General features: G+C 41.9%; 2 protein-coding genes across 2 annotated transcripts in view; one reads left to right on the top strand and one right to left on the bottom strand.

Annotated features, from left to right (window-relative positions):
* The window catches only part of TLK1 (tousled like kinase 1), a 136693-nt gene extending 131033 nt beyond the window's left edge, over positions 1–5660 (bottom strand). Inside the window, exon 1 of the mRNA XM_064287010.1 lies at positions 5366–5660. Coding sequence (XP_064143080.1) covers positions 5366–5504 — 139 coding nt within the window. The 5' untranslated portion in view covers positions 5505–5660. The remainder of the gene's footprint in view (positions 1–5365) is intronic.
* Positions 5661–6318: 658 nt separating this feature from the next.
* Positions 6319–13946, top strand: LOC111749477 (U6 snRNA-associated Sm-like protein LSm5). Its single transcript, XM_064287009.1, is given in 3 exon segments — positions 6319–8579; positions 8582–8609; positions 8611–13946. Coding segments are annotated over 3 exon segments (237 nt in total). The 5' UTR covers positions 6319–8479; the 3' UTR covers positions 8720–13946.
* Positions 13947–14463: the final 517 nt, after the last annotated feature.

Below are 14463 nucleotides of genomic sequence, written 5' to 3'. Positions count from 1 at the left end.
CTTTTTCCAACTACGTATCTTTGAAGCTGAATTCTCTTCACGTACTTCAAATCAAAATAACATATTCACAACTGACAAAGCAGAAGCAAAATCCAGGGGTCTTCAGTAAACTGAAAATTAAAGTGATTTGCAAAAATGTAAAACAATGTCATTAGTCTCACTAAATTTTCGGTTTTCAAACATTTATTTTTCATAAAAGTTATTTTGTTAACACGGAATGAGTTTATTATTGTTATATCTAAAGAAATTAATATTTTAAAAATATCAGCAGGCCTAACCCACATAACCCACTCTTTGGGGTCCTCAATAATTTTTTAAGAGGGTAAAGGGGTCCTGAGGTCAAAAAGGCTAAAGCATAGCCTATTTCTCATGTAGATTTCCAGACCTCTAACTACTGCTTGGAGCCCTGGAGGAGCAGTGGTTAAAAGCTCAGCTGCTAACCAAAAAGTGAGCAGTTCAAATCTACCAGCCACTCCTAGGAAACCCTATCGGGCAGTTATACTCTGCCCTACAGGGTTGCTATGAGTCGGAATCGACTCGATGGCAACCGATTTGGGTTTTTTGTTTTTAACCATCGCTGACCTTACTCAAAAAACTAACTCAGTGCTGTCGAGTCGATTCCGACTCATAGCAACCCTATAGCACAGAGTAGAACTGCCCCATAGCGTTTCCAAGGAGCGCCTGGCAGATTCGAACTGTCGCTGACCTTAGTGCACCTAATTAATTTTTTTTTTTTTTTAGCCGGGGCGGGGGAGCCCTGGTGACCTGGTGGTTAAGAGCTCAGCTGCTAACCAAAAGGTTAGCAGTTCACATCCACCAGCCACTCCTTGGAAACCCTATGGGCCAGTTTCACTGTCTTATAGGGTCGTTGTGAATCTTAAGCGACTCGATGGCACCTAACAACAGCAACAGCCAGGCAGGACTGGCAGAAGGTAGGCCCTCTTCTGTGTTCCTCACCTACGATGCCAGGTAAAAGCATGCACGGAAAAGTTCTCTATCTCCACCAGGACAGCTTCCAGTGCCAGGGGGACAGGTGTGTCATATAAATGTCCTTTGTGTCCCTCATCTATGGTGCATAGCAGGGCACACATAGTTGTTTTTCATTTCTGCCCGAACAGCTTTTGAGCTGGTGGTACCACTTGTCTGTTGTGTTCTGTCTGCTTCTTTTTCTGAAGTAAAAAAGCTACTTTCATTGTGCTAACACGTGTGCAGGCTCTATTTGGAGGACGTAAATATTCACGGAGGAATCACATTTAGTGATTGGTCCTCTTTTTCTAATGGCGTCTTGGCTATTCAGAAATCTGGGACAAACTGTGTTTTGCGCTCCCCACTCCCTTAATTTCAGGATTATTAGAAGACAAAACAGGATGGAGACCACAGGTTTAAAAGATCCAACAGAATACATTTAGAGCTACACTGCTGAGCACCTCTAAGAGAACTTCAAGATTGCTACATGAAAAGCTTTGAGATCCAGAGGAAAAGTAGTCCACACTATATTTTCATACAAACTTGTAAATACTAATAAATTCCTAAATCTTATCATATTTAAAACTATACTTTATCTGTCATAAAATAAAACTATACAAATATGATAGTGTAAGTAGGGTGAGAGGGAGGAAGAAAGCCAAAGTATGGAGCATTAAAAATAAGCAGATCATAATCTTAAGACTTGTTTGTTTGCTTCAAATGTGTCAAAACTTCAAAAATAAATTAGTAACTCTTACAGATTCTTATGGTACATCTTTAAAAATCACCCATTTTCAAAGTTAAATTTGCTTATAAGAGTTCATCACACATTTAGTATTTATACATGTACATACTGCTTGCTGGAAGAGAAAAGGATTTGAAGCACTTATTGATGAAGATCAAAGACTACAGCCTTCAGTATCGATTACACCTCAACATAAAGAAAACAAAAATCCTCACAACTGGACCAATAAGTAAAATCATGATAAACAAAGAAAAGAGCGAAGTTGTCAAAGATGTTATTTTACTTGGATCCACAATCAAGGCCCACAGAAGCAGCAGTCAAGAAATCAAACGACACACTGCATTAGGCAAATCTGCTGCAGAAGACCACTTTAAAATGTTCAAAAGCAAAGAGGTCACTTCAAGGACTAAGGTGCGCCTGACCCAAGCCATGGTGTTTTCAATTGCCTCATAAGAGTGTGAATGCTGGACAATGAATAAGGAAGATCAAAGAACTGATTCCTCTGAATTATGGTGTTGGCGAAGAATATTGAATACCTGACTGCCAGAAGAATGAACAAATCTGTCTTGGAAGAAGTACAGCCAGAATGCTCCTTAGAGGCAAGGACAGCAAGACTTCATCTCACATACTTTGGACATGGTATTAGGAGGGACCAGTCCCTGGAGAAGGACATCATGCTTGCCAAAGCAGAGGATCAGCGAAAAAGGGGAAGACCTTCAATAAAATGGACTGACACAGTGGCTGCAAAAATGGCCTCAAGCATAACAATTGTGAGGACCAGGCAAGGTTTCATTCTGTTATACATAGGGTCACGATGAGTCGGAACTGACTTGACAGAACCTAACAACAAACATGTACGCACGTGTGTGTGTATCTCTCCGAGGTTTACATTTTTCTATTACCATATTTTAAATTAAAATAGATTCAATTTTTTAGGAAACAAAGTTTGTTCTCTCCTTGACACATACATTTAAGTTCCATTCATGTTAATGGTTCTTACTAACATCCAACAGAAGTCAAAAGCTCTGAAGTTACATCAATTTATATAATACAGTGACATGTATACCTGCAAAAGGTGCTAAACACTTTAAAAATATAAACTCAGATTCTACTCTATAGAGGATATCTCCATTTTGATAGGACAATGTTCCTGTTAACATTAGTGAAACTTGAGGATATAACTCAAGCTCTAAGAGAAATATATCCCGAAAGAGGGTTGGGAGTCCCTGGGTGGTGCAAATGACTGAAGTACTCTCCTGCTAACCAAAAGGTTGGCGATTTGAGTCCACTCAAAAGTGTCTCAGAAGAAAAGCCTGGTGATCGACTTCTAAAAAGTCAGCCATTGAAAACCCTATGGAGCACAGTTCTACACTGACACACATGGGGTGGCCATGAGTTGAAACTGACTTGATAGCAACTGGTTTCAGAGAGGTTGGAGTCTACCCAGAGGTGCCTCAGAAGAAAGGCCTGGCAATCTATTTCTGAAAAATCAGCCACTGAAAACCCTATGGAGCACAGGTTCTATTCAGACACACGTGGGGTTGCCCTGAGTTCGAACTGATTTTGATAGCAACTGGTTAACTCAGTTTTTAATCTACATGCTGGTTGGTCAGAGAGAGACCACACGCAGGGACTTGATATGAAATATAACTTTCACAAAACACATCCTACTTTCGTATTAATTAACAGATTCCCTATTTTAGGTTACACAAAAATCTACGGTAATCTAAACTGCTGGAAAATTCTGGTTATTTCAAAGTCCAGGTTAATTATTCTAACCCTTCAAAACTTTCAAATATCAAGAAAAGTGCAGAATAGTACAGATAAAGAAATTTTTAACTAGAGTTGAAGTAACTTCAGAAACTCAATCTAGATTTCGTGGCCCCCAAATTACTAACACTGATAACCAATGTCAACAGATGAACAACAGACAATAACAGACATAATCATATACCCTCAGTATCTAGTACAGGGACTGGCTTACAATAATGGCTCAACAATTGAGGAATGAATGATAAAACACCTTTAAAAAATAAAATAAAATGGTCTTTCTCAACTCACAACACTACCAGTAAGCACCTTAATGAAATTACGAAGTAAAAGCATGCTAAAAGCACCCAACTGTTCCGTTTACAAAATACCTTTTAAAATATTCATTTAAAATTTTTCAAGTGCACAAAGATCACCAGATACTAAATTTGAGTGAGTCAATAAATAAACTTTTATTAATAACCAGAACTCAGTGTTGAGAGCAAAATGAAAGGGAAAAATGTCTGTCAATATATTCAGCATGTTTAATGGATGCCATAAATCAAACCTTCCCACGAATTTTCTAGAGCAAATTCATGCCAATCTTTGAGCCTATTGTCACTTTCACACATGCTCACAGGAACAAAATGACAAAGAATGCTATGCCTGAACCGCTGGATTCAGGGCACAAAACACTAGATTAACAACTGTCAAGGCTATGAGTAATAAATATTGAGTGATTTTTCAAAATAAATTAAACCCATCGATTTCTACATAAATTGATGCTCCTGCTTTCTTTAAAAGATCCATTAGACTGACTTCCACACGTTTTTTTTTTTTTTTCTTCTTGTGAAAATGTGGCTACAATCTTGCATGAGACAACTGGGACTGAACAATCCGTTTACCAACTGCTGATGAATACCGCTAAACACTTTCCAGACAAAGAGCGTTAAACGCGATTCCATGCACATTTACTCTTCCCCCATAAATGAGCGTTCTCCTGAATTTCATTTTGTGTCGTATACTTAAAGTTAAACACAGCAAGTTGAAATTTTAGCCAAAAGCACTCCGGTGTCTTACTAGCTGTGTAACTGCTACATCTGGTGGCAGCACACTTTCATGCAAGAAGCCAGAAAACTTAGAAAACAATCGTAACCGATCTGGTGCGTGTTTGCAGTAACCTTTACGCAGATATTTCCCACAAAACCCACGACCCTGTCAGAGAAGAACAGTAGTCTACTTGCAGAATAGAGAGAACGCACAAACACGCAGAAGGTGATGGCGAAGGAGAGAAAGTTGCAACCATCTGGAGGGGTGATTTAAGAACCTGCCCACGAGTCACACTGTCGTTTAAATTGCTCTAGGGCAGGGGATCAAAGTCTGCCTAGACAATAATTTCAGCGTCTCTCCCTAAAGAGAAGAGACCCTGCAAACGAGGTGCATCCAGGTCCCGGGCAGCAAAGCTTGCGGAGCCACGGGACCGCCTCTGTGGGAGGAGTGCGAGGGCGAATGGGAGGGGGCTCGCGAGGATGAATGCTCCAACGGGAGGGAAAACCCACCAGAGACAGAGGAGGCCAGGAGGTTAAACGTATGGAGTGTACTAGGAAAGGGGGCAGAAAGGGACTCGCGTCCGGAGGGAGGCTTCCCACCCTCGCACGACGGGCTCTTAGGAAGCCAGACGAGTCTGTGCGCCTCGCCCCGTCCCCACCAGCCCGCACCCCCTCGCTCGTCTCCTCCGCCACCCGTGAACCACCACCCACAGCCAGCGCACTACCTCCCCGGAGCCCGGCGGCCTCGCGGCCACCTCGCCACCATCCCCCACCCCAGGGTCGAGGAGAGGAGACCCGAGGGCGCGGGGGCCGTGGCGCGGGAAGGGGGCCCGCGAGCGGGCGCGGCGGTGCTTACCTTCCCTGGGCCTCCCGGATGGCGGCGTGTGATTCAGCAGGGACCTGGCCGCCGCCGCCGAGCCCGGGGTTGGAGACGTGGAGAGCTGGGACCAAGATGGCGGCCCCTCCAAACTTCCACTGCTACTTTGGACACTCATCAAGCTACTTTCTGGGAACCCGACTCTGCCCCCGAGACAGCAGCAGTGGCAACGGCACCGGCACCCGCCTCCGTCATGGCGGGGGCCGCGCTGAGGGCGAGGGAGAGAGTGAGGGCAGGGAGGGGAGAGTCAAGGGGATGGGGGAAGGAAACCGAGCAGGGGGGAGGTGGAAAGGGAAGAGGTGAGGGGAGGAGAGGGGACTGGGAGGAGGAAAAGGGGGAGAAGAGAAGGAGCGGGCGGGCGCGCCGGAGAAGAGGCGGAGGGAAGGAGCGCCGCGGTAAGGGCGTCGAGGGGGCGCCCGCCGGGCTGGGGTCGAAGCGCGGGCGGAGCGCGGGCAGCGCCGGCCGAGGAGACTTCCGCGGGCGGAACCTGCCGGCACCTCTGCAGTGCGTCGGCCCCCGGCGTCGCCTGGGTGGCGGCGGCAGCGGACGGTGGGTGGCGGCTGAGGCGGCGGCGGCAGGGTAACCTCTGCATCAGTTACAGGAGGCGGCGGCGGCGGCGTCACGCGCCGCCTGTGCAAACACTATCGCGAGGCTCCTGCGCCTCCGGTAGCGGCGGCGGCCGCCGGAGCAGGCATGGGGGAGGGACCTGCCAGAGCCTGGGGGCGGGGGTGTGAGGAGGGAGCGAGCGCGCGAGGGAGGAGACGCGGCCGATGGGGCGCCCCCGGCGCGCCCGCGGATCGCAGCGCGGGAGCCCCGGGCCGACGGACTCGCGTGCGCGGGCCGCCCTCCCCGCGCCGGCCGGAGGGAGGCGCGCCCCGCACGCGCCCCCTCCGCGCAGCTCCGGCTCCCGCGCCCCTGCCACCTGACTCCCCCTCTCCCGCGGAAGCGCGCCTGGCTCCCGACCCACACCCAGCCTGGGGAGGAATGCTTCTGCTCTTGCTCGACTGTCGCTTCTCCGTAGTTAGAAGTCATCGTTTTTCAAGATGGAACTGAAAAGTTGAAAGTTGCTTCTGTCTTGCTCTTCTGTACTGTGCAAAAAACCTGTGTGCGTCTCCCACTCTGCAGAATGGGAGTAATTACCGAATAAAAGAACTGAGGAAATAAGTTGGGGAGGGGGATGTTGCGATATAAACTTTCTGAATGTTTTCTTTAAAAAAAAAAAATCTTTAGTAAAGGAATTGAAAATCACTACCGGTATTGTAGACCGTACATGTGGCATAGCAGTTTTTTGTTTTGAAACCGTAAGTGGAAAATCTAAATAGAAAATTTTTAACGCTGAATTCACATATTTAGGAAAATTACCCAGTGTTCATCGTGTAGAAAGGGCATGTTTCTAGAAAGTTCCAGTTTGTTTCTATTTTTCCCCCAGCTCTGACTAGAAAATCTCAAAGCAAATTACAGCATTTTCTAAAATTTATAGACGCGGTGTAGCTTTCTACACACCCACACATGCACCAGGGATTGGACATCTTGTATATAAAAGAGTAGTCTGGTAGTTCAGGAAAAGTACAACAAGGTTATTGCATTCTTTAAAAAACCAAGTTGAATAGAACAGTAAACAGATTATGATATAGAGCAATTGTACAGGCATGAGGAAATGGCATGATTACCAGGGGACAAAAATGTCATTTCTATTTTTTATTTTTATGACTTTGCATTTCTGACAGTAATGTTTTGTTCAGATAAACCATCATACTAGAATAGAAACTTGGTTGTCAATTATCTCCAGAAGTAATTTTAGTTTTATGCTTGAGATACTTCAGTGGGTTTTTAATCATCTTCTGCTTTTCAAATGTAAGAGGTAGATCTCACAAATTAAACAGCTTTATTGAGGTATAATTGACATGCAGTAAACTGCATGTGTTTAAGGTGTACAATTTGATAAATTTTGACATGTATATACCCTTGAAACCCTCTCTACAATCAAGATCATCAGTATATCCATCACCCCCAAAGTTTTCTCTACTGAGGTTCCTCGTCCACTCCCCCCCATCCCCAACCACTGTCACTATAGATTAGTTTGCATTTTCTAAAATTTTAAATAAATAGAACCAGAGTACAGGCACTCTTTTCTCTAGCTTCTTTCACTGGACATAATTGAGATTCAATCACATTGTTGCATATATCAATAGTTCGTTCCTTTTTATTGCTGAGTGGTATTCATTTGTATGAATGTACACACTTTGTTTATCCAGTCACATATTGATGAACCTTTGTGTTACGGCCATTTTTCGCTTTTACAAATAGTGCTGCTGTTAACACTCATGTACAAGTCTTTGTGTGTACATATGCCTTCCTTTCTCTTGGATACATACTCACGAGTTTACCGTTAGATTTTTATGTCATATTATATGCACTCTAACTATAAGGGGGTATAAAGTTTCTATAACAACATGTAGATAAGTATATGCTCTTACTGTATTTTTAAAGGAATAAGCTTAGCAGATTGTGGTGAAAAGAGCATAGAGCTGGAAGGAAGTTAAGAAACTAGTCACAATCTTTAATTCAATTACCTGATCTTTGGAAAAGTGGCTAGATCTGTAAAGTTCCTGCCAATTCCAAGACTCTGTACAGAGCTCAACTCGAGAGTATACAGAGCCCGAACAAAAAGATAGGATCCTATCCCTCTCTCCGAAGCTTCAGGTTACCTTTATATCAGCCCTTAGCCGTGTAACATTTATGCTGACTGGCTCCTTTTATTATAAATGGAGGATCATGCATATTCATCATCAAATTAGATATATTTTTGTGAGTGCTGGCTAGGAAGGACAATTAAATGATCAATTTCTGCCTTTCATAGCTTACAATTAAGATAGCACCTACAAAGAGGCCTCTGCAGCAATAGGGAGCTAATTACCATGGTTTAGTCGGAAAATGGAATGTCACGCCATCGTTTAAAATAATGTCTTCAGAGAATACTGAAAAAGATGGCAAAAGTTTCATGTTATACTAAGTGAAAAAATAAATCATGATCCTGATTTGTTTGTAGGTATGCATTAAAAATTACTGAGAGGGGCCACTTCCAGTGTAGCCATGGCAGCTAATGGTACCACTAACCTGTTGCAGCTGCTTCCACAAGAACTTGTAGGCAAGTGTATAGGATCAAGAATTCAAATTGTGATGAAGAGTGATAAATTGTTGGCACACTTCTAGGTTTTGATGACTTTTGAAATCACACCAGAAAGAAGAAAGATTACTGTATTAGATCAGATTTTGCTAAATGGACGTAACATAACAATACTGGTTTCTGGGGGAGAAGGACCTGAAGTATGAGTGGAGTTTCTTGACATGCTAGCTTCTGTTTTGTTTTATAATGGCAACAAAATGGATTATTTTTAACTTTTTAATCTTGAGATTCTATAACACCAAGTTTCCAGTTAAAGGGGAATGTTTTGAATGCATTGTAAATGCCAAATTTTCTAAGTTAATTGTGGTTGTCTTGGAAAATAAGTAGTTTTCTGTTTAAAGACGAAAATAAAGGTGTTTTGATTTAAAAAAAATATTGGGAGGATGCACCCAAATTTAATAGTGGCTTTTGATTTTTTTTTTTTATTATTATTTAACCTGGAGTTAACTTTTTGGAGTACATCCTCATAGTAATCCCCCCCCCCCATCAGTCATAGGATAATATCCGTAAGCCTACAAGGAACACCAGTTTATGCAACTATTGTTCAAATTTACACACCAACCACTAATGCCAAAGATGAAGAAATGGAAGATTTTTACCAACTTCTGCAGTCTGAAATTGAACAAACACGCAGTCAAGATGCATTGGTAACTATTGGTGACTGGAATGGGAAAGATGGAAACGAAGAAGAATTGGTTTTCAAAAATATGGCCTTGGTGACAGAAACCACGCTGGAGGTCAAATGATAGTATTTTGCAAGACCAAAGATTTATTCACTACAAATATGTTTTTTCAACAACATAAATGACAACTATATGTGTGGACCTCACTGGATGGAATACATAGGAATCAAATTGACTACATCTGTGGAAAGAGACAATGGAGAAGACCAATATCATCAGAACAAGGCCAGGGGATGACTGGGGAACAGACGATCAACTGCTCATATGCAAGTTCAAGTTGAAGCTAAAGAAAATTTGAACAAGTCCAAGAAAGCCAAAGTACAACCTTAAGTACATTCCACCTGAATTTAGAGACCATCTCAAGAATAGATTTGACACACTGAACACTAATAACCAAGGACCAGACGAGTTGTGGGATGACATCAAGGGCATCATACATGAAGAGAGCAAAAGATCATTAAAAAGACATGACAGAAAGAAAAAACCAAAATGGATGTCAGAAGAGACTCTGAAACTTGCTCTTGAACGTAGAGTAGCTAAAGCAAACTGAAGTAAAAGAGCTGAACATTTCAAAGGGTGGCTTGAGAAGACAAAGAATTATAGGAAGTATGCTAAGACCTGGAGTTAGAAGACGAAAAGGGAAGAACATGCTTGGCATTTCTCAAGCTGAAAAAACAGGAAAAAACTCAAGCCTCAAGTTGCAATACTGGAGAATTCTATGGCGAAAATACTGAACAGCGCAGGGAGTATCAAATGAAGATGGAAGGAGTATGGAGTCACTGTACCAAAAAGAATTGGTCGACATTGAATCATTTCTGGAGGTAGCATATGATCAAGAACTGATGGTGTTGAAGGAAAAAGTCCAAGCTACACTGAAGACATAGGCAAAAAGCTAGGATCCAGGAATTGACCGGATAGCAATTGGGATGTTTCAACAAACAGATGCGATGCTAGAAGCACTCACTCATCTATGCCAAGAAATTTGAAAGACAGCTACCTGGCCAACTGACTGGAAGAGATCCATATTTGTCCTCATTCCAAAAAAAGGTGGGCCAACAGAATGTGGAAATTCTCTAACAATATTATTAATATCACATGAAAATAAAATGTTGCTGAAGATAATTCAAAACCATTGCAGCAGTACACCAACAGGGAACTGCCAGAAATTCAAACCAGATTCAGGAGAGGACGTGGAACAAGGGGTATCATTGCTGATGTCAGATGGATCCTGGTTGAAAGCAAAGAATACCAGAAAGTTGTTTACCTGTGTTTTATTGACTATGCAAAGGCAATCGATTGTGTGGCTCAAACAAATTATGGATAACATTGAGAAGAATGGAAATTCCAGAACGCTTAAATGTGCTCACAAAGAACCTGTACACAGACCAAGAGGCAGTCACTTGAAAAGAACAAGGGAATACTGCATAGTTTAAAATTAGAAAAGGTGTGTGTCAGGGTTGTATCCTTTCACCATACTTATTCAATCTGTATGCTGAGCAAATAATCCGAGAAGCTGGACTATATGAAGAAAAACAGCATCAGGATTGGAGGAAGATTCATTAATAACCTTCAATATGCAGATGACATAGCCTTGCTTGCAGAAAGTAAAGAGAACTTGAAGCATCTAGTGATGAAAATGAAAGGCTACAGCCTTCACTATGGATTACACCTCAACATAAAGAAAACAAAAATCCTTACAACTGAACCAGTAAAGAACATCATGATAAACAGAGGAAAGATTGAAGTCATCAAGGATTTCATTTTATTTGGATCCACAATCAATGCCCACAGAAGCAACAGTCCAGAAATCAAACAATGTATTGCATTGGGCACATCTGCTGCAAAAGACCTCTTTAAAGTGTTCAAAAGCAAAGATATTACTTTGAGTACTAAGGTGGACCTGATCCAAGTCATAGTATCTTCAGTAGCTGCATATGCCTGTGAAAGATGGACAACGAACAAGGAAGACAGAGGGAGAATTGATGCCTTTGAACTGTGATGTTGGTGAAGAATATTGAATATACCATGACTGTCCTGGAAGAGGGCCCCTGGTGGCACAGCGGTTAAGAGCTACGACTGCTAACCAAAATGTCAGCTGTTTGAATCCACCGGATGCTCCCTGGAAACCCTGTGGGGCAGTTCTACTCTGTGTCATAGGCTAGCTATGAGCTGGAAAAACTAGACAGCAATGGGTTGGGTCTTGGAAGAAGTACAAACAAAATGCTCCATAACAGCAAGGATAGGGAGACTTCATTCATCTCATATACTTTGGACATGTTATCAGAAGGGACCAGTCCCTGGAGAAGGACATCACACCTGGTAAAGTAGAGTGTCAGCAGAAAAGAGGAAGACCCTCCACAAGATGGATTGACGCAGTAGCTGCAACAATGGGCTCAAACATAGCAATGATTGTGAGAATGGCTGAGGACTGGGCAATGTTTCTTTCTGTTATACAATGAATAATGAGTATCACTGAGCAGGGATACAGGTGAGGGAGCAATGCAGAAGAGGTGGTCATATTTACAACTATGTTTCAAGGCTCTTTATATATGCCATTGTAACATATTTACAAAATGCTCAAATATTCTAGATATAATAAAATGCATTTTTTCCATCTTAGTATCTCATTCGTTTATTATTTTTATTGCATTCCTTTATTATTTGAGGAAATAATTAATGCTTTAAGCTGTCTAAGTCCCTTTTCCCCAAACGAACAATAAATAAGCCTACCATCTGGATGAGGTATCATTCTAAGTATTCCCATACAGATATGGGTGAGGTGTCCTTCTACGTACTCGCATACAGTGGGATGCTGGAGGCACTCGTACTACCCCAGAGCAGATTGGGTGCATCTCTTCCCAACTCTATGTTTAGTCATATCACACTGGTTTCTTGAAATCAGCCAGGGTGAGAGTATTTACTCCTCCATAATCAGCAAAAACTATATATCAGGGCTTCTTCTCCCCACCAGAGGCAGTTATTAAACATTCGCCAGCAGTGATCTTGTAGAACATATATTATTGCCTGTGTTGTCCTCTGTCATGTTTCCCCCCTGGACTAAAAAAGCCTATGGAGGGCAAGGACCCTTGTCTGTCATTTTTATAGTTGTTATTCCTAACATCTAGTGCCTGCCTGGCATACAGTTGGTGCTGAAAACATATTTGACTCAGTCACCCACACAGCTGGCTAGCAAGTTCACCCTGAGTTACCGTGCCGATAAACATCTTGGTTGGTCACTCTAGCAGAAGAGTGCCAAGGGCTTCTCCACGTCCTCACTCTCATCTTCTAGTTAACAGTGCTTGTGGATTGGGAAAGTTCATTGACCTTTTTAGGGTTGACAGATAAAACATAAATTTTGCATGGAGCGTATTCATTTAAAGTAGAGGATCAGCTAAAAAGAGGAAGACGCTCAAAGAGACGGATTGACACGGTAGTTCCAACAATGGGCTCAGATATAGCAATGATTGTGAGGATGGCACAGGACCGGTCAGTGTTTCATTCAGTCACACACTGGGTCTCTAAGCATCAGAACTGACTCAATGGCGCCTAACAACAACAATACTTATACTAAAAATTATTTGTGGTTTATCTGCAATTTAAACTTATCTGAGTGACCTATATTCTTACTTGCTAAATCTAGCGATCCCAGACTTTTTGAATTAAGCAAGAAATAGTTAATGAGGTATTACTTAATAAAGTTGAAGAGACTGTGACCTGGCAATTCCATTCCAAAGAATATATCCTAGAGAAATTCTTGTTCATGTGCACTAGGAAATAGAAACAATAATGTCCACAACACTATTATTCATAGTACCCAAAACCACCCAAATGCCATCAACAGGAGAAGGGATAAAAAGAATTATGTATAGTCAGAGGTGCCCTGGTGGTGCAGCAGTTAAGTGCTTGGCTGGTAACCAAAAGGTCAAAGGTTTGAACCCACCAACCACTCCGTGGGAGAAAGATGTAGCAATCTGCTTCTGTAAAGATTACAGCCTTGGAAACCCTATGGGACAGTTCTACTCTGTCCTATAGTGTTGCTATGAGTTGGAATTGACTTGACAGCAGGGGGTTTGGTTTTGGGTTTGATGTATATTCAGAGAATGGAATACTATACAACAATAAAAATGCTCAAACATAATGCTTATTAAAAAGAACAAGTTACAGAAGAATGAATGCAGTTTGATTCCATTTATAAAAAATTCAAAGCCATTCAAAAACTAAACAATGTATTATCCAGAAATACACATGTGGTAGAACTAGAAAGAAAAGGAGTTAGAAGTCAAAATCAGAGTGGTTACCTTTGTCAGGGGAAGGGGGGATGCAATCATGAGGACCCTCAGAGGCTTCCAAAGCATTGCTAAATGTACAACCTGTTAAGTTGGGTGATAGATACAGAGGTGTTTGTTTTATTGTTTTTTCTTTCAGCTACACATGTATAATAGATATACTCTTATACGGTTGAAATATTATATTTAAATGTTAAAGAAAAAAGGAATGGTGGACAGTGTTACCTGAGGTGCCAACACTGCCTCCTCTGCCCAGACTCACCCCCAGATTTTGATTTCATTCTTCGTCCAAATATATGCTCACAAATCTAAGATCCCAGTGCCCTACCATCTAATGACTAGATCATTAGAAAAAATGGCTCCCTTACAGCAGATTATGAAGAACTCCCGTTTCATTGTGTTTGTTTTACCTGTGGCTGCACAATTCACAAAGCCAGTGCTTGAAGGTTTTGGTTTCCAAACCCCTATAGAGATAGTTGCACGGTTTTGTGCTCATAGGCCAAGTTATATTTCCTCTGCTCTTTCTAGAGATAGAAATGTTTTCTTTCAGGTTTGTCAACCCGTTTGAAAAATCTTGGTCAAAAGGAAAACAAACAAACAAAAAGCCTTGGTCCATACACAAAAAAACTGAATTACTAGATTCTCAAAATTAATTGATTTTGCCTGAGGTTAAAAAATCATAACCAAATTCGGAACAATATTCCCTCCCCCAAAGTGTACTAGAAACTGCCCTCCAAGGACGTATTATGAAATGTTTACAAAAAACAAAGTACAACAAGCAAACAGTGCTCATATAGCAGACTTATAATCAACAATGTACCTATTAACAAGGTAGGCAATTTAGGAAAGTAATTAAGAAAATATACAAAACCACTTCTGTCTAACGTTCCACTTTAGGTGTCTTCAGTTTTACTGGTTCAG

The sequence above is a fragment of the Loxodonta africana genome, chromosome 6, assembly GCF_030014295.1.
Source record: "Loxodonta africana isolate mLoxAfr1 chromosome 6, mLoxAfr1.hap2, whole genome shotgun sequence".
In the NCBI taxonomy this organism is placed as follows: Eukaryota; Metazoa; Chordata; class Mammalia; order Proboscidea; family Elephantidae; genus Loxodonta; species Loxodonta africana.
Note: the sequence above shows the minus strand (reverse complement) of the source record. Positions and strands in the feature narration are given on the sequence as shown.